Consider the following 20,013-nt stretch of genomic DNA (forward strand, 5'->3'; position numbering starts at 1 on the left):
ATCATCCACTTCAGAAGTTCCATCATCGTGTGTTTCCTACTTCAACAAATATTGATGTTTTAATGCAGAGTATGGTTAGTATCTGCTCCATCACATATGCAGATTCCAACCATACTTTGCATTAAAAAGTTTATCTTCGTGTTCAATCCTCCACCAAATAAAACAGTGTTCCACTTTCCACTTTGACCTGATCCCTCACTATTTTATATAACCATGTAACAACTACAGCACAGAAACAGGCCATCTCGGCCCTTCTAGTCCATGCTGAATGTTTACTCTCACCTAGTCTCACTGACCTACACTCAGCCCATAACCCTCCATTCCATTCATGTCTTTATACCTAACCAATTTTTTTTTAATGACAAAATCGAACCTGCCTCTACCATTTCTACTGGAAGCTCGTTCCACACAGCTACCACTCTCTGAGTAAAAAAGTTCCCCCTCATGTTACTCCTAAACTTTTACCCCTTAACTCTTAACTCATGTCCTCTTGTTTGAATCTCCACTACTCTCAATTGGAAATAGCCTAACCATGTCAACTCTATCTATCCCCCTCATAATTTTAAGTACTTCTATCGTCCCCCTCAACCTTCTATGCTCCAACGAATAAAGACCTAACTTGTTCAACCTTTCTCTATAACTTATGTGCTAAAAAAGAGGTAACGTTCTCCTCTGTACTCTATTTTGCTGATATCTTTCCTATAATTTGGCAACCAGAACTGTAAACAATACCCCAAATTCAGCCTCACCAATGCCTTGTACAATTTTAACATTACATCCCAACTCCTATACTCAATGCTTTGATTTATAAAGGCCAGCATGCCAAAAGCTTTCTTCACCACCTTATCCACATGAGATTCCACCTTCAGGGAACAATGCAGCATTATTCCTAGATCATTCTGTTCTACTGCATTCCTCAATGCCCTACCATTTACCATGTATGTCCTATTTTGATTAGTCCTACCAAAATGTAGCACCTCACACTTATCAGCATTAAACTCCATCTGCCATCTTTCAGCCCACTCTTCTAACTGGCATAAACCTCTCTGCAAGCTTTGAAAACCTACTTCATTATCCACAACACCACCTATCTTAGGATCATGTGCATACTTACTAATCCAATTTACCACCCCATCATCCAGATCATTAATGTATATGACAAACATACTTTCTTTTGATCTCCCCTCAGTCTCTCCAACACCAAAGAGAAAACACAGTCCCAACCTTTCTCATCTATCCTTGTAAAAGAAGGACCATCATCCTATTCTGGCAAGTCATTTTTTGGCTCCTCTTTAATACTTTCACATTATCTCTCAGTGTTGTAATACTGAACTGAGGCACTGGCAAGACACTGAAACTGATTGAAACATAGGCTGTTTATGCATCATGACAAGCAGGCACTCTCCTGGAGACTATCAATTCAGTCTCCCCATTATCAATGTATATTAACTTTTAATACACTTAAAGGCAAATGTTTTAATTATTCAATTAATTCAATACAATTTCAATAGCTACAATTACACTGTTTTCTTCCACATTGTTTTCTTCCATTGGTTCCCTTGAATTACATATTTACCATGTGAACACGCTGTAACTGACAAGACAGCTCTCTATGTTCAATCACCTCTATTCACATGGATAGTCCAAAAGCTTCTTATGGCAGAGAACCCAGAAATCCACAATTAGTTTGTGAGGGCTGACAAATATCCCAATATTGATTGAAGAAATATGCCTCTGACCATGCACAATGCATTAAAAGAGACAATAAACCTAGGTGGTGTGGAAGCTTCCTTGACCTCAGTCACACTGTTGCAAATTTAGCTCTTTTGCCTGGTTTGGTGTAGGCAAACTATATCTCTTGTGTAGCCAGACCACTATATATTTCAAATGGATTACAGATTACAATGTACATTAAGAACTGACCAATTCTAATTTGAGTTAATGCCTGGTATTATGTCACTGCTTACCTGCACTGCACTTTCTCTGTAGCGGCTACACTTTACAGCTATTATTGTTTTACCTTTTGCTACCTCAATGCTTAGTATGATGATTCAGTCTTTATGAACAGTCTGCAAGACAAGTTTTTCATTGTATCTCAGTACATGTGGCAATACTAACCCAATTCCATTTCACAATAGCTACAATTACATTCCATACTGCCTGAATCTCCAACACTCAGCAGGTCAGGAAGAGAGGACAGAGTTAATGTTTCAGAACTGTCTTTACTTTCCACAGATGATGCCTAACTGCTGTTTCCAGCATTCTCTACCTTTGTGTGAAGGCGATTAACATGCTTGTAATTGCTTCTCTAATCCTTACTTCATTCTTTGAACAAGGGACTGACATTTTCTCCTTTCCAACCCTCTGGCAACACACTGTATCCAGAGCATTGAAATATTATGGTCAGTGCCCCTGCAGTCTAGAGATGGGCTCTTGACCCCACTCAGTTCTTGCCAACCATTAAGCACCTATTTTTAACATCAATCATGTAGACACGAAGGGCAATTTATAAGAGGCCAATTCTTCTAGCAGTCCATGTGCTTTTAGGATGCAGGAAAAAGCCGCAGGGGCAACAACAAGGTCACAAGAAGTATGTGTAAATTCTGCACAGGCAAAGGTCAGGACCAAATCCAAGTTACAGGAGCTGTGACGCAGCTAGAATCTGGACCACTGATCTGACCTATTTACCGCTGCACCTCCCTCAGAATTCTAGGGTGAATCCTATTTGGTTCTGGCAACTTAGATAGCTTAAGTTTAGTCTAAGTGTAAGTATAATAATGCTAATCATGAGACTTAATTGATAGTTTTCTGTATCCTGCAACTTCCTTTTCATCTAATCCATATTACTAATGTTTATGTCAACAGTAAGCTTGTAGACCTCCAGTAAAGACTAAATTAATAAATAACATGCAACCATGATGCTTAATACTGAATCCTGTAAACCCCAATACACTAAACTTCCCAGCAAGCCGAAATTTCACAATTCATATACTCTTTCTGCCACGGGGCCAATTTTTTATGCAATTTGTTGTTTTTCCTCTTTATCAGATGATGGTTTACTACCTCAATCAATCTGCCATGGAGAACTTTATTGGACATTTCTCAGATCCATGTAGTTGGTTAGGAATGGACAAGAGAGATATAGGCCTAACGTGTGCCTATAGGATTAGGCTTCACAGTTGACATGGATAAGTTGTGCCAAATGACCTATTTCTGTGCTATACAGCTCTATGACTCCAAGGATATGATGTGAAATGTTCGCCCCACATTGACAATGCTTGCATCACCTCAAAGAGCTCAATTAACCTCATCTGATCTGACCTTCCTATAAAAAATCCATCCTTAATTGACTACTGATTTATGTAGTTCTTCTGATTTTATATTCAGCGATTTACCAAATTTCAATTATCAGTCCTACTGGCCTGTAGTTATTCAGTCTATCCCCTTTTTAAATAATGGTAACATTAGCATACTTCCATTGCTTCAGAAGCTCACTTAGATTTAAAAATAATTGGAAAATGATAGACTCAGAGGCATTGCCTCCCTTGCTTCTTTTAAGAATATTTATTTTATTTTGGTCTTTTATCTATTTACCCATTATTAAGACATCAATCCCTTAATATGTGATTTTCCTATCCCTTTGTCCTTGTTCCTCCTATTCAGGTTTTCCTTCCTCCTCAATGTCAATGCCCATCACTCTGCTCTTGCATGATAACAGATATAAAGTATTCATCAGAACTTCATACATCTTCCATCTCTGTATTTTCATCTTTAATGGACCCTACTGTCCTCTGGAATTAGAATAGAATTAGAGTGTTGAATAAAAAATCTTAAGATTTCTTTTGATTTACCTGCAACTATTTTTCATGTACCATCTTTTCTCATTCCATTGACTTATTGTTTTCACCCTGTTCTTTCTGTACTGCTCCAGGTTAACATAAGTGATTCACACAAAGGCATTATTCTTTCTTAAAGCAAGTTCTTGATTTTTATTAACATCCCAAGGAATTGACTCAGTCCCCCCATGATCAATTTTCACTCCCAGACTCCTCCTTAAGAGAATTCCCTGCTCACCCACCCATGTTTTCATGTCCCACCCCTTTTACTTTCCCCTCCATACCATTCAATCCTCTCCACGACCTCATAATTTACTCCCCAAACTCATCATGAATTCATCGTTATCCCTCCTGATAGCCTCCCCAGACATTCTAACATTCTCCATCCAAACCCTCTCAGATCTCCCCACCACTTAGATCATCTTCCTTGCACCAAAATGCCAGTGTAGGTCACCTGAACAAGGCAACAACCCTCAACATGACCAATCTACCCCATAGAAAGATCCTGCCCTCAGCTTTTTATCTGCCTATCTCACCAGGCCCTCATCATCTACCACCCTCCTTCCCCCATGAGTCCCTCTGATGGCTCTCCCAGTTTTTATCTCCCTGACCCATTACACAGAGGCGGGAGAGAGGCCTTGAACACAGTTTGCATGCGAATATGTGCCAGGATCTGGAATTACTGCCTCTCATGGTCATGGAATTTTGGACATTTTCTGTCGTTGAGTACTCAGGCCCTGTCCAAATCTAATTAGAACCCCATACCGCTTTTGCATCTGAAGAATTTCTATACTATCATCTCTTGAAGACAAAAATATTTGGTATTAGTCTTCATGGTGGAAGAGGATACATGCGTTCCAGATTCCTCAGGACTGCTTGTGTCCTGAAGAAGGGTCTCGGCCTGAAACATCGACTGTTTATTCATTTTCATAGATGCTGCCTGACCTGCTTAGTTCCTCCAGCATTGTCTGTGTGTTGCATCTGCAGAATCTCTTGTGTTAAGTACAACAGAGGTAACATTTGGGATAGCTTCAAATAGCTTGCAAGCATTTTGTAACTATTGTTATCAGTAAGGTCATGGCTTTGGGAAAACTATTGGAACTAAAAGCAGGCCATCAACAGGACTCATCAGACTACACACAAAAGTGGCGCAATTTGGCAAAGATTTTCAAAATTCACTGAGCTTGGAGAAGGTACAAGCAGAGTGGAAAACTGTAAATGAGAATCAATTGTTGAAGAAGGAACAAAATGTGGGTAACTTTAATTTTTTTAAATTAACACCTGCAGTTGGCAAGAAGTAAAGTCTATAATTGAGAAAGAAATACATTGTCAATTGGAAAATTTTAATGTAAACAACAGGTGACAATATGGAGATAGGTCTCTACCAAAGGAGGTATAAGGCACTCCTTCCCTCTGCTAGAATTCTGGTCACCCTTGGGCTAGGTGTAGCACCTGCTTAGCCCACTGATCAGAGTCACATGAAGCCTTGGGAGCAGGTGGTGGATGGTCGTAAGAACAGTTGGTGCATATCACGTCCTGGTAATGCGACCACTGATGCCAAGCAGACAATCTCTGATGAGTACTGATAATGGCTGGGGTCACCCTTCTTGTAAAGACACTGCATAGAAGGCGGCAATGGCAAACCACTTCTGTAGAAAAATTTGCTATGAACAATCATGGTCATGAGACCAGATTGCCCATGTCATATAATACAGCACATAATGATGATGAATGGAAACAAAAAGATAAATTATATTTGACAAATTTGCAAGAGTTTTTAAAGAATATAACAAGAAAATTTGATGGAGGGGACCCTGTGAATGTAATGTATTTGGATTTCTAGAAGATGACATCCAAAAGACAAAAACTCAGTATTGTAAGGAGAATGCTAGCATCCATTGAAGACAGATTATTGCAAATAAGTTGGTTTCTTTAGACTGGAAGTATGTAACTAGTAAAGTGATAAAGTTCTCACTAATCGCAAGTTACTAGTAATATAAATTAATATTATATATTAGTATATTGGAGGCAGGAATGGAGTCTAAGTCACCAAACTCTCTAATGACACAAAAATAGATGTGAAAGCATGCTGCAATTCGGACTCTGTGTGAGGGCATGAATAGGTTGAATGAGTGGGTAAAAAACTGCCAAATGGGTTTAATGTGCAAAAATGTGACTTTATGCACTTTGACAGGACAAATAAAAATGCAGACCATTACCTGAATGGAGAGAGACAGCAAATTATTGAAATACAGTGGGATCTAGATGACCTTGTGCGTGAATCACAAAAAATTGACAGGTAGGTCATTCAGAAAGCAAATAATGTCCTTTATTTCAAAAGTTGCAGTTTAGAAATGATAAAAAATTGTCACACTTGTGTGGGATACTGGTGAGATCTTGCATGAAATGCCATGCAGTTTCAGTTTCCTTATTTAAGAATGTGATCAATCCAAGGCTAATTCCTTAGATGAGAGGATTGCCCTAACAGGTACAGCTAAAGAAGTTGGATCTGTAATATGTAGTGTTTAGAATGAGAGGTATAAAGGTATAAAATTCTAAGGGACAATACAGAGTAGATGTTGAGGTAGTTCCACAAGTGCAATAATCTCCAATGTGGAAAAAGTACAATCACAAAATCAGGGATGGTTATTTAAAACTGAGGTGCATTAGGATTTCTCCTCATATAGTGGTGAATCTTTGCACTTCTCTAACACGAAGGGTTGGTGACGAGAATATTGGAGATATTTAAAACTAGATAATCTTTGAGGAAACAGCACAGAAGAGGAGCTGAGATCTGGAACTGATCGAACACATCATTTTATATTGTATGGCAGGATTGAAGTGCCAGTTGTTCCTAGTTACTTATGTGTATCAAACATTAGCATAGATGGACAGGAGCTAGACTGAATAAACACCAGGTTACTACAGGAAGCAAAGGAATAGTCTGGTAGACACTGATGATCTTTGCATTCTACCTGATGCTACCAGAGCACTGGAGGATGGCAATTGTCACTCTGTTATTCAAGAAAGGTAACAGAGATAATTCTAGGAATTTAGACAAGTGAGTCTTAGGTCACTGATGGAAATACTTGGGCTTTTTAGGATCTGTCTCACTTGTTGGAGGTACTTGTGTGTTGCAGCCTTTCTCATGTCCTCAGTGTGGCTTTCGTGTGCTTGCAGGATACCCAAGTATTTATTGCTGTCCTGCACATCTGAATATATGGCCTTCAGGTAACTCAACTCCTTCAGCCTTGATGAGTTTGACTCTTTTCACTACCATCTGGCTGAACTTATCCAGTCCAAATGACAACCCATTTGGACTGCTGTACATCCTTGTCAGGTGGATTAGAGAGTCAATGTCTCTTTCATTTGTGGCATACAGCTTGATGTCATCACATACAGGAAGTGGCTGATGGTCACCCCACTCTTGAACATGTACCCATATCCACTCCCTGAGATTATCTGGCTGAGGGGGGTCAAACCTATGCAGAACAGCAGTGGGAATAGTGCAACATTCTGGTATATTCCACATCGGACAGCCACTTGAGCTATTGACTTTGAGGTAACCTCTAGCATTGTCCTCCAATGGCCCATTGAGTTCTTGATGTTCTTCATTAGTGTCTTGTTGCTGTTGTACAGAGACAGGTATTCCAAGATCCATGTGCAGAACATTGAGTCGTATTCTTTCTGATCCTGGCTGTGCTTAGGTTGGTTTGCCTGGTCTTGGAGACTCAGATGACTGCTTTGTCTACCAGTAGTTGGTGTTTGGAGTCTCTGGTTCCATTACCAATCCCCCTCTGGGCAGTGGTCAGGAATTTACTCACATGTTCCTTCAGCTTGGTGGCCATGATGCTTGATAGGAGCTTCCATGTTTTTGACAGGCAGGTTATAGGCTCGTAGTTTGATGGTGTTGTACCTTTGTGAGGACTGTTCATTATGAGTTAGCCAGACAGGATAGACACCTGCTTCAAGCAGTTGGTTCACTGAAGCTGCCAGCCATGTATGCAATGCTGTTAGTTTCTTCAGCCAATAGGTATGGATCATCTCAAGCCCTGGCAATGTGCAGTTCTCCATACTTGCTTCCTGTTGCTGTACATCTACTGCTGTGATGGTGACTGGTTCTTCCTCTGGGAGATTGCAGGGGCTTGCTTGTAGGTCTTTCAGTGATTGGGCACTGGTGTCATGTGATGCTTTTTTCTCCCATATACTCTTCCAGTACTCCTCAGCTGCTGTTTTAGTTGGTTCTGATATCAGCATTTTGTTGCTCTGGAACTCTGCAAATAGTTTTCCTGGTTCTTTGGAGAAGAGTGAATTTATTCGCTTGGCCTCTGTGCCTTTTGTGTACCTCTGTAGTCTGGTAGCCAGAGCTGTTAACCGTTACTTGGCAGTTTCCAGGGCTTTGGCTACAGACATTCCTCTGTACTTTCTTAGTAGCCGAGATGAATCTTCAGTTTTTTTAACAAAAGCCGTTTCTTTACAAATAAAAAGAAATAGTTAGGTATGGTTCATGGGTTCAAGGTCCATTCAGAAATCAGATGGCAGAGAGGTAGAAGCTGTTCCTGAATCATTGAGTGTGTGCCTTCAGATTTCTGTACCTCCTTCCTGATTATAGCAAAGGAAAAAAAGACATGAACTGGGTGATGTCACAGATGCTGCCTTTTTGATGCATGGCTCCTTGAAGATGTCCTGGATACTAGGAAGCTAGTACCCATGATGGACCTGACTAAGCTTACAGCTCTCTGCAGTTTATTTTGATCCTGTGCAGTAGCTCCCCACCGTCATACCAGATGGCGATGCAGCCAGTTGGAATGCTCTGCATGGTACATCCGTAGAAATTTGCAAGTGTCTTTGGTAACATACCAAATCTCCTCTAACTCCTAATAAAATATAGCTACTGTTGTGCCTTCTTTGTAGCTGGATTGATATGTTGGGTCCAGGATAGATCCTTAGGGATATTGACACCTAGGAACTTGAAGTTGTTCACTCTTTTCACTTCACTTCTGTACGCCCTTTCATCACCATCTGAAATTCTACAAACAATAGTTGTATCATCAGCAGATTTAAAGATGGCATTTGAGCTGTGCCTAGCCACACAGTCACAGGTGCAGAGAGAGTGGAGTTGTAGGCTAAGCACACACCCCAGAGGTGTACAGTGTTGATTGTCAGCAAGGTGGAGATGTTATTTCCAATCCACACAGATTCTGGTCTTCTGGTTAGAAAGTTGAGGCTCTAATTGCAGAGGGAGGTATAGAGGTTCAGGTGTACATGAAGTTTACTAAGGTGTTTGAAAAGGTTCCTCATGGAAGGCTCATCCAGTTTCTTGCAGCTCTGTAAAACTCTGGGCAGACCATACTTGGGAGTATTGTGTTCAGTTCTGGTTACCTCGTTATAAGAAAGATGTAGAAGTTTTAGAGAGGATGGAGTGGAAATTTACCAGGATGCTGTCTGGATTGGAGAGCAAGTTGAGTAAGCTAGGGCTATTGTCTTTGGAGTAACAGAGGCAACTTGATAGTGGTGTATAAAATTATCAAAAGCATAGATAGAGTTGATAGCCAGGATCTTTTTCCAAGGGCAGGAATGGCCAATACCAGAGGACATCTGTTTAAGGTGAGCAAAGGAATTTTTAGGGGTAAGTCAGAGGCAAGTTTTTCTTAAAACCACCGAGTGGTAGATGACTGGGATGCACTGCCAGGGGTGATGGCAGAGGCAGACACAATAAATACTCTGAGATAGGCACATAGATGTAAAAAGAATAGAGGGTTATAGGCTATGTTAGATTTCTCATGCATAGGTCGGCACAACATCATGGGTCAAAGGACCTGTACTGCGCTATACTGTTTTGTGTTTTAAAACATGAAATTTAGAAAAACATTAATCCAACTTATCTTTTAACAAGCTGTAACTAAATACATCACTTAATCTGTACAAAGTTATTGAGTAATATACAAAGCTGCTGGATCTGGTTCCTAAAAATACTCTCAATTCAGTGACTTCCCAAAGCAATTTTCCTAATGGAAAAGAAATTAGAATAATTTTTAAAATTAAATTTACAGTATATCAGATTTGATATGAACACTGAATGGAGCAGAATTATAAACACTGATAAGCCTGGTGGAATAAAAACATCAGCAAAAGATTATAGAAGTGTGAAGGGAGCATTCACTAAAGAGATGCAAACTGCAGACATCGAGTAACAATAATTGATTCCTCAGGAAGAGAATAGACCGATGTTTCTGAAGAAACAAGCAAGGATGTCAGAGGAAACACTGCAATTCATGCATCAAGACTAGGGTTATCACAAGTAATGTACAAAAAGAGAGTGCAATAGAACAGACAGAAATGGAACCATCCCCAAAGACTAATATTGGAGTTCTGCAAATGAAAATTCAGTAATTAACTACACAATAAAGAATAAAGCCCCCAAGGTTGGAGAATTATAAACATTCCTCCACACCACAGTGTAGATGAACAAGAGAATTAACTCCACTGCTAGGGATGATGGAATCAAAAAGGTATCAGTTTCTTTGAAATACAGCAATAATTTCTAGTTGCTTCTCCTATTAAAATTCACAATAAATTTATTATCAAAGTACATATACGTCACCATATACCCCAGAGATTCATTTTCTTGTGGGCAATCTAATAAATCCATAATAGAATAATAACCATAATAAAATCAATGGAAGACCGCACCAACTTGGGCATTGAACCAACGTGCAAAAGACAACAAACTGTGGAAATACAAAAAGAAAGAAATAATGATAGATAGATAAATAAGTTCAAAGTTCAAAGTAAATTTATATTCAAAGTATTTAGACGTCACCTCATACAACACTGAAATTATTTTCTTGCGGGCATACTCAGTAAATCCAAGAACCATAATAGAATCAATGAAAGACCGCACCCGACAGGGTGGACAAACAAACAATGTGCAAAATACAACAAACTGCAAATATAAATGAGAAAATTATATATATATATATCAAGAATGTGAAATGAAGAGTCCTTGAAAGTGAGTCCATAGTTTATGGGAACAGTTCAGTGATGGGGCATGTGATGTTAAATAAAGTTATCCCCACTGGTTCAAGAGCCTGATGGTTGAGGGGTAATAACTGTTCCTAAACCTGGTAGTGAGAGTCTTGAAGCGCCTGTACCTTCTTTCTGAGGGCAGCAATGAGAAGAGAGCAGGACCTGGGAGGTGGGGATCCCCGATACAGTACTGCTTTCATGCGACAGAATGCTCTATGTAGAAGTGTAAGGCACTATTGAAACTATTTATTATATTCAAAAATATTCAAACATGAAATATATGATAAACACAGCAATGTTTTTTTTTTGCTTACGATCAACTCATATTTTCTAAGGCAATGAGAAAGAAAGGCCCTGAACTGGGGCAGAGCAAATTTTGGAGCCATTCGGCATGATCTTGCTGTGGTTGTCTAGGCAAGATTATTTGCAAGGAAAGGAGCCAAGTGGGAAGCCCTTAAAAGTATAACATCAAGAGTTCCTTGCCTGCATGCTCCTGTTAGAGTGAAGAACAAGGCTAACGGGAATACTGATTGACTAGTGAAGTTCTGATTAAGAAAAAGAAGCAGGCATACATTGTGCATAAGCAATTTGGAACTAGTAAATCTCTGGATACCGACAATAAGTGCAGGAGTGCACTTAACAGAGAAGCTAGGTAGGCAAAAATAAAGGATATGAGGGGGATCTAGCAAGCAAGGTGAGGCAAAATCCCAAGAGATTCTTTAGGCACAATATATCAGGAGTAAAAGGGTGCAAGGGAGAGAATGGAACCCCTTAAAGATCAGCATAGCTACTTGTGTCTGGAACCAAAGGAAATAAATGAGATTTTTAATGATCATATCTGCTCAGTTTTTAAACAACAGAAGCTGAGAAAACAGGAGAAGTGAGCTTTGCTTCAGCTTTGTTTCTCCAATCCTCTCGAAGGGTTTCGACCCAAAACGTTGACAGTATTTTTTTTCATAGATGCTGCCTGCCCTGCTGAGCTCCTCTAGCATTTTGGGTGTCTTGTTCGGATTTCCAGCATCTGCAGATTTTCTCTTGTTTGTGAAATGAGAGATGTTGTCTTGAACAACAGAAGGATTAGCCGGGAGGAGGTATTGGAGTCCATAAAGTTCATTAAGGTGGATAGATCACTGGGGCCTGATCTGGTGCATTCTTGAACCTTGGGGGAAACTAGGGAAACTGTGGGATACTTGCTTCATCCTTGGCCACAGAGGAGGCTCTGGAGGACTGGAGAGTGGCTAAAGTGGTATCATTGTTTACGAAAGGTAGGTAAAAACAAGCCAGGACACGACACTGAGTCTGACATCAGGGGCAGATAAATTACTGCAGGGGTTTCTGAGGGAGATTTAAAGACAGACGGTGTGATATGAGACATTTAGAGAGAGATGGTCTGATCTGAGACAGTTAACACAGCTTTGTGCACGGGAAGTCATGTCCGATAAATCACTTGGAATACTCCAAGAAGGCAACCAAGAAGGTACATAAAGAAAGAACAGTGGATGTTGTCTACATGGATTTTAGCAACGACTTTGACACGGTCCCACAAAGTGTTCTAGTCCAAAGGTTTAGATCGCAAAGGATCCAGATGGAGATAGCTGAAAAGATTCATAATTGGCTGAGCAGTAGGAAGTAGTTTTTTCTTGTACAGGAGGCCAGTGTTTAGTAGTGTGTCACAAGGGTCAGTGCTGGGACCTCTGTTGTTTGTAATCTATAAAGATAATTTAAATGTGAATATACAGGACATGGTTAGTAGGCTTGCATTGAGACTAAAATAGGTGACGTAGATAGTGCAGAAACTTACAAAAATTATCAGGGATCATGATCAGTTAGGTATACGAGTTAAGGACTGGCAGATTGTTTTCAATCCAGAAAAATATGAAGTATTGTGTTCTGGGAGATTAAACCAGGCTAAGACTTATACAGTGAATGATAGGGCCCTGGGGAGTGCTGTGGAAGAGTGTAACCTAGGAGTCATCTGTACAGTTCACTGAAGTGACATCACAAGTAGATTGGATGGTGAAAGTGGCATTTGGCGTGCTAGACTATTATCAGGCCATTATGTATAGGAGATGGGAAGTAACACTGGAGTTATGAGATGTAGATGAGGCCACATAGAAATGTATGTATTTGCCCTGTCATAGGAAAAATCTTATTGAACTAGCAAGAGTGCAAATCTACCAGAATGTTACCTGGAATTGGGGACCTGAACTTCAGGAGAAGTTGTGTAGATTAGGACTTTATTCCCTGGAATGTAGGAGTTTGAGAGGTTATCAATAGATGTATACACGATCATGAGCTGTATGGACAGGCGAAAGCATATTATCATTTTTCCCGGGAAGGGGTGCTTAAAAGAAGCAGACATAGGTTTAAGGTCAAAGGTGAGAAATTTAAGGGGGCATCAGGGTCAGCTTCTTCATGCAAAAGGGGATGCATTTTTGGAATGAGCTGCAAGAAACAGTAGTTGAGCTGGACACATTAACATTAATAAAAGGCATCTAGATAAGTTCATAGATAGTAGTGTTTTAGAGGTCTGGGCCAAACATGGGCAGATAAGACTAGCCTGCTGGGCAACAGTCAAAGTTGATGAGCCTATTCCATGCTGTAGACTGTAAAAGAAAGTTCTTAAATCTATATTGAATTTACCTATACTATTTTAATAGGCCAAATACCACAAGACCGTATGATGTCATAGCATTCAAATAATAGTGAAGAACCTTTGAAAATATACATGAATATACAAGTACTGATTAAAGAGGAAAATGAAAAATATCTTTGTAGGTGAAAATAAATGAAGAAATTAAGTTAAAAAAATATGCAATGTAGAATGCTGGAGAATGTGTGGAGGTGCCATTAAAATGAAAATTGTTACACACTGCAAAAATATTTCCTTTAGGTATTAAAAGAACTTGAACATATTTCTAATACTCTAGTGCTTTGATTTTGTACTGACCGAAATAAAGGAGACTGGGAAAAAAAGCAAGCTGCTAAAAGGTATTATAGAATATGTAGTAAATATGTTATCATCACATTAAAATTTTTGGGTGTGCTGATGCACCCCAGAATTGAATGCAAGCTACTTTACTGCAAACTTATTTATATGTAAATAATATATTTGAGGATGCATCAACACACCCAAAAATATCTCCATCACGTCAGGTTTTGTTTACCCACAGCGATTAGACTTTGTGGTCCAAAGGCAACAATATTGGTCAACCTTAACATATAATTAAAAAGGAAAATTTAATTTGATCTCTACTAGAAGACTAAGAGCACAAATTAAATCAAAGCAGGAGAATCTGTTGGAAAGGAACAGCCTAAAAAAAGTATTAAGAATAAGTCAACTTCCAAAAACAGCTATTTATTAGAGTATTTGTTTCTGGAAGAATTGAAAAGTCTGATGCTACATTATGCAATTATTTTTAAATTGGTTTTGATAAAGTTCCATAAAAAAGATGTATAACCAAATCCTGAAAATTCAGGCAAATAAAGAGATTTGGTGCTCCTGTCAGACTACAGGAAATTTTGCAAAGTTATTCCTGATGTATTTTATTTATACAATGGATTGGACTTAACTGTTAGGTCACCATAATTTGAGAATAATAGAGAAAAATTACAAAATAATATGCAATAACACAAAAATAGGAAGGAGAACGGTTAAAGCTAAAACAACAGTAGCTGTGAATTCAAATACGTCAATTTAGACAAGGAGACAATTAAAAAATCTACCGTGAGGCTTTAGTACCTTCAGCAATAGTTGACGGCTCCACAGTCAATTGAAATCTACTCCATTGATATACCAATGCAAATTTGTTAGCCTGTAAGGACACTGAAATTGTGCTGTATGGTCTGACACTTGTAGTACGGAAGGGTACTTTCTCTTAAACGAACATAAGAGGTCACCTCCATCCCTGGGATTAATAGAGCAAAGATGTGTCTGTTCAATTCTACATAAAGATGTATTACAAGGTGTGCAAATGGTCATATTCCAGGTGAGGCAAGGGCTGTAACAAGTGACAGCCCATGAACTCTATTTCCAACTTGTATATTAATGGTATCTTCACTAACTTTTTCTCAATTTACAGAATAAGATTATTACTTCACACTGTTAGCATTACGACTTTGAAGTATTTAATAAATACATAGAATACAATATTTTGCGCAATGTTTCTTTATTTTTGATTATTCATTAGCATATGTAATAGAATCATTCTGTTGACTACTCAAGAAAGTTACATTGAGCTCCTAAAACACTCACCAATATCTATTGGTCCATTACATTTTTGACCATATTTTGACGGTCACTATACAAGTTCAAACTCATGTATTCCAATGGGTTTAACAAACTACAATATTGAAGGACTTATCCTTCCATTGCAATAATTACCGGGGAAAGATATAGGACAGAATGTTTCTTGCACTCCAACCATGAAGGGTGATGTAAAGCTGTGAAAATTTTACTCTGGACCAAGTGCAGCCCGTTTAAGAAGCAAACATCCTATCTCTTCACACCACCCACCAGCCTTTGCTATCAGAAAGTGGAGAAGTAATTATCAAGTGAAATAGAATATGGATTTGTTTTTGAAAAGATGGCATTTATAAATAATGCGAACTGTTTTTACTAATTGGCCTATAGCATTTCTCCATAGGGAATCATTTCATGAGTGGGTGTAGATTTTGAAGTACCAATAAAACGTGGTAAAGTCATTGCTGTCTGGAATAAGCCTGATAACACTAGGGAATCACGTCACAGCTTCAGACAGGATTTGAACTCCAGCTCAGGAATATGTATAACAATTCGGTGGCTTATTCTGCAACCGCCAAGGATGATTTGAGCCGAAATGCTTCCTTAAAAACATGCACTGATTGCATACTAGTAGGCAATTTCCTAAATCGCATGTAGGTGTGGCTCTATGGCAGGATCGCGCAATGAGTCCATCAACAAAGCAGAAAACGCTTTAAAATTTTTTTTTACCTGTACTCGTACGGTAATATGCCTGAAATAATTGCACGGAGAATATCGCGATTCAAAATAGATTTTCTGCAGTTAATACTGTTTAAAAATACAGAAGCATACTCAACGACATAAATGGTCATGAATGTTGATTATCAACGGCAGACAACGGCTGTTACCGCTTGTGCCTGACAGACGAAGAGTAACAGAAATGCCGTTCTGTGTCATTATTGGGGTTAGACAAAGCGAGGTACGGTTAATGCAGTTCCACACAGCAAAGCAAGAAGCAAATCGCCCCGCTGTGTATCTAAATAAATCCAAGCTGAAATTGCGAAGGGAGATCGCATCGAGTACTTACACGAAGGCGTGATAGACCAGAGCCCATCCTCCGGGTCTTTCCAGCGCATCGTAGATAAAGTTCTGCAGTTTTCTGTAGGTTGCTTTCCGCTTGCTTGGCCGGCTGCTCAGCGGTTTGGTTAGCAGGCTCAGACTTTGCTTGGCTCCAGCTCTGCTGTCCTCTTTACTCCGTCCTTCCAGAAGCAGAGCGCCGTCGCGGTCTCCCCCGGAGCTCAGCCCCAGTCCCCCCACCCCAGGTTCGGGGTCAGCTGCGAAACCCACCCGCAGCTTCTTGCCTGAGCCAGAGCCATCACCATTCCTGGACTTGAGCCCCATGGTCAGTAGGCACTCCAATGCTCACTGTAGGCAGGGTGGCACCAAGTGCGCAGAAGGCAAATGCCATGGCTTGCAAACAGAGCACAGAGTGGAAATGAAGAGGTCCCATCAGCATCTTTGGGGTGTGGAGAGACCTCGGTATATCCTTTTAATCGGGTCGGGTGGTGAGCATCACGCCCCTCGCTTGATTCTTTTTTTTAACCTGTTGTGATATCTGATGTAGCCCCGAAGAGAGGCTGAGAGTGAATGAATGTTTGCAGTGTTAGTGGCGAGACATGCATGTGGATTTGTTGGGAGGGTTTTCCAGAAAGGAAGCAATACTAACAAATGAAGGAAGCGGAGAGCAGGTTCAGTTCGATATGCTCGCCACACGCCAGCACGTGACCTGCATTACAATATGCATCACTCGGAAATACTGGACCACTTTTTGCAGATCTTAATACTGTACAGACATTTTTAAGGGCAACATTTTTTTGTGTTTAATTTCTATTTTTTTTAAAAAAACACATTATGAAAGGAAAGATTTCAAATGGGGATGTCTATTTCTGACTGTAATACACATCAACCCTGTCCTAACGCACTTCTCTAATTTCACCCCAGCGTGCTTTCTCATACAGAGTGAAAAATACTAACCATTCCACGCCATTCAGTCATTTAATATGCACTTGTTCCTGGCTTATGATCTCACGCCGCAAGAGACCATTCAGCCCGTCAAGATGGCATCAGCTCTTGAAAAAAGCACTCATTACTGCACCCAACTTTTCCTCATAGAATTAAAGAGCAGCTAGAATCATTCGTCTTTACAGAACGAAAAGAGACCATTGAGAGACCCAATCGGCCATCTCTTATTTCACTGCAGTAGTTATATTACATCTGGGCTACTGAATGAGTAATTTTCATCTTCTGTCATAAGGACTGGTGAAATTTACATTCATATTATTAAATAAGTGTCATATTGAAATGGAAGCATTAATAATAGTGACAGTAAAAGTTTTTCAAAATATATTTCACAAGCAAGGGAATGAAGTATTCCCCTTCATCATGCAAGGGGCGTGATGATCACCACCCGACCCGATTAAAAGGATATACCGAGGTCTCTCCACACCCCAAAGATGCTGATGGGACCTCTTCACCTCTGTTTGCAAGCCATGGCATTTGCCTTCTGCGCACTTGGTGCCACCCTGCCTACAGTGAGCATTGGAGTGCCTACTGACCATGGGGCTCAAGTCCAGGAACGGGGGGGGGGGGGGGGGGGGGGGGGGGGGGCAGAAACACCACTAGTGAAACTGTTGGCTAAGTCCTACAACTGTCACCTTGTTGCATAAAATGGTTCGGGCATGTCAAAAGAGCGAAGTTATTCATGGGGATTTCAATATGCAGGTAGATTGAGAAAATCAGGTTGGTGCTGGATCCCAAGGGAGGGGGTTTGTAGAATGCCTACAAAATGGTTTTTCAGAGCAGCTTGCTGGTGAGCACATTAGAGGAAAAGCAATTCTGGATTGGCTATTGTGTAATAAACCCGATTTGACTAGGGAGCTTGAGGTAAAGAAACCCTTAGGAAAGGGGAGAGCTTAAACTAGAATTGTTGGAGGGTGGGAACCGAACTGAAGAGACTGGGGAATAGGAGGTTGGCTCACAAATAGAGAAAGCTTGGAGACAGTGCAAGAGGGAGGATAGGAGGTGATAGAGAAGGTATGCACTCAGAAGGCTTGAGATGTGTTTATTTTAATGCAAGGAGTGTTGTGAACAAAGCGGATGAGCTTAGAATGTGGATCAGTACTTGGATATATGATGTTGTGTTATTACAGAGACTTGGATGGCTCAGGGACAGGAATGGTTACTTCAAGTGCCGGATTGTAGATGTTTCAGAAAAGACAGGGAGGGAGGCAAAAGAGGTGGGGGCGTGATACTGTTGATCAGAGATAGTGTCATAGCTGCAGAAAAGGTGGACGTCATGGAGGGATTGTCTACGGAGTCTCTGTGGGTGGAGGTTAGGAACAGGAAGGGGTCAATAACTTTACTGAGTGTTTTTTTATAGGCCACCCAATAGTAACAGGGATATCAAGGAGCAGATAGGGAAACAGATCCTGGAAAGGTGTAATTATAACAGAGTTGTTGTGATGGGAGATTTTAATTTACCAAATATTGATTGGCATCTCCCTAGAGCAAGGGGTTTGGAAGGGGTGGAGTTTGTCAGGTGTATTCAGGAATGTTTCTTGACACAGTATGTAGATAAGGCTACAAGAGGAGAAGCTGTACTTGATTTGGTATTGGGAAATGAACCTGGTCAGGTGTCAGATCTCTCAGTGGGAGAGTATTTTGGAGATAGTGATCATTATTCTATCTCCTTTACAATAGCATTGGAGGAAGAGAGGAGCAGACAAGTTAGAAAAGTGTTTAATTGGAATAAGGGGAATTATGAGGCTATCAGGCAGGAAATTGCAGGTTTAAACTGGAAACTGATGTTCTCAGGGAAAAGTACAGAAGAAATGTGGCAAATATTCAGGTGATATTTGTGCAGAGCTCTGCATAGGTATGTTCCAATGAGACAGGGAAGTTATGGTAGAGTCCAGGAAACATGGTGAACAAAGGCTGTAATAAATCTAGTCAAGAAGAGATGAAAAACTTACAAAAGATTATAGAGCTAGGTAATGTTAGAGATCTAGAAGATTATAAGGCTACTCGGAAGGAGCTTAAGAAGGAAATTAGGTGAGCCAGAAAGGGCCATGAGAAGGCCTTGGCAGGCAAATTTAAGGAAAATTCCAAGGCATACTGCAAATATGTGAAGAGCAAGAGGATAAGACGTGAAAGAACAGGACCTATCAACTGTGACAGTGGGAAAATGTGTATGGAACCGGAGGAAATAGGAGAGGTACTTAATGAATACTTTACTTCAGTATTCACCATGGAAAAGGATCTTAGTGATTGTAGTGATGACTAGCAGTAGACTGAAAAGCTTGAGCACGTAGATATTAAGAAAGAGGATGTGCTGGAGCTTTTGGAAAACATCAAGTTGGATAAGTCACCAGGACCAGACAAAATGTACCCCAGGCTACTGTGGGAGGCGAGGGAAGAGATTGCTGAGCCTCTGGTAATGATTTTTGCATCATCACTGGGGATGGAAGAGATTCCCGAGGATTGGAGGATTGTGGATGTTGTCCCTTTATTCAAGAAAGGGAGTAGAGATAGCGCAGGAAATTATAGACCAGTGAGTCTTACCTCCATGGTTGGTAAGTTGATGGAGAAGATCCTGAGAGGCAGGATTCATGAACATTTGGAAAGGTATAATATGATTCAGAGTAGTCAGCATTTGTAAAGGGCAGCTCGTGCCTTACGAGCCTGATTGAATTTTTTGAAGATGTGACTAAACACATTGATGAAGGAAGAGCAGTAGATGTAGTGTATATGGATTTCAGCAAGGCATTTGATAAGGTACCCCATGCAAGGCTTATTGAGAAAGTAAGGAGGCATGGGATCCAAGGGGACATTGCTTTGTGGATCCAGAACTGGCTTGCCCACAGAAGG

General features: G+C 40.2%; 1 protein-coding gene across 1 annotated transcript in view; it reads right to left on the bottom strand.

Moving 5' to 3' along the window:
- kcnq3 (potassium voltage-gated channel, KQT-like subfamily, member 3) overlaps positions 1–16,488 on the bottom strand; it is a 352,587-nt gene extending 336,099 nt beyond the window's left edge. The window contains exon 1 of the mRNA XM_059991102.1: positions 16,175–16,488. Coding sequence (XP_059847085.1) covers positions 16,175–16,488 — 314 coding nt within the window. The remainder of the gene's footprint in view (positions 1–16,174) is intronic.
- Positions 16,489–20,013: the final 3,525 nt, after the last annotated feature.

Source organism: Hypanus sabinus, chromosome 1 (assembly GCF_030144855.1).
Source record: "Hypanus sabinus isolate sHypSab1 chromosome 1, sHypSab1.hap1, whole genome shotgun sequence".
Lineage (NCBI taxonomy): Eukaryota > Metazoa > Chordata > Chondrichthyes > Myliobatiformes > Dasyatidae > Hypanus > Hypanus sabinus.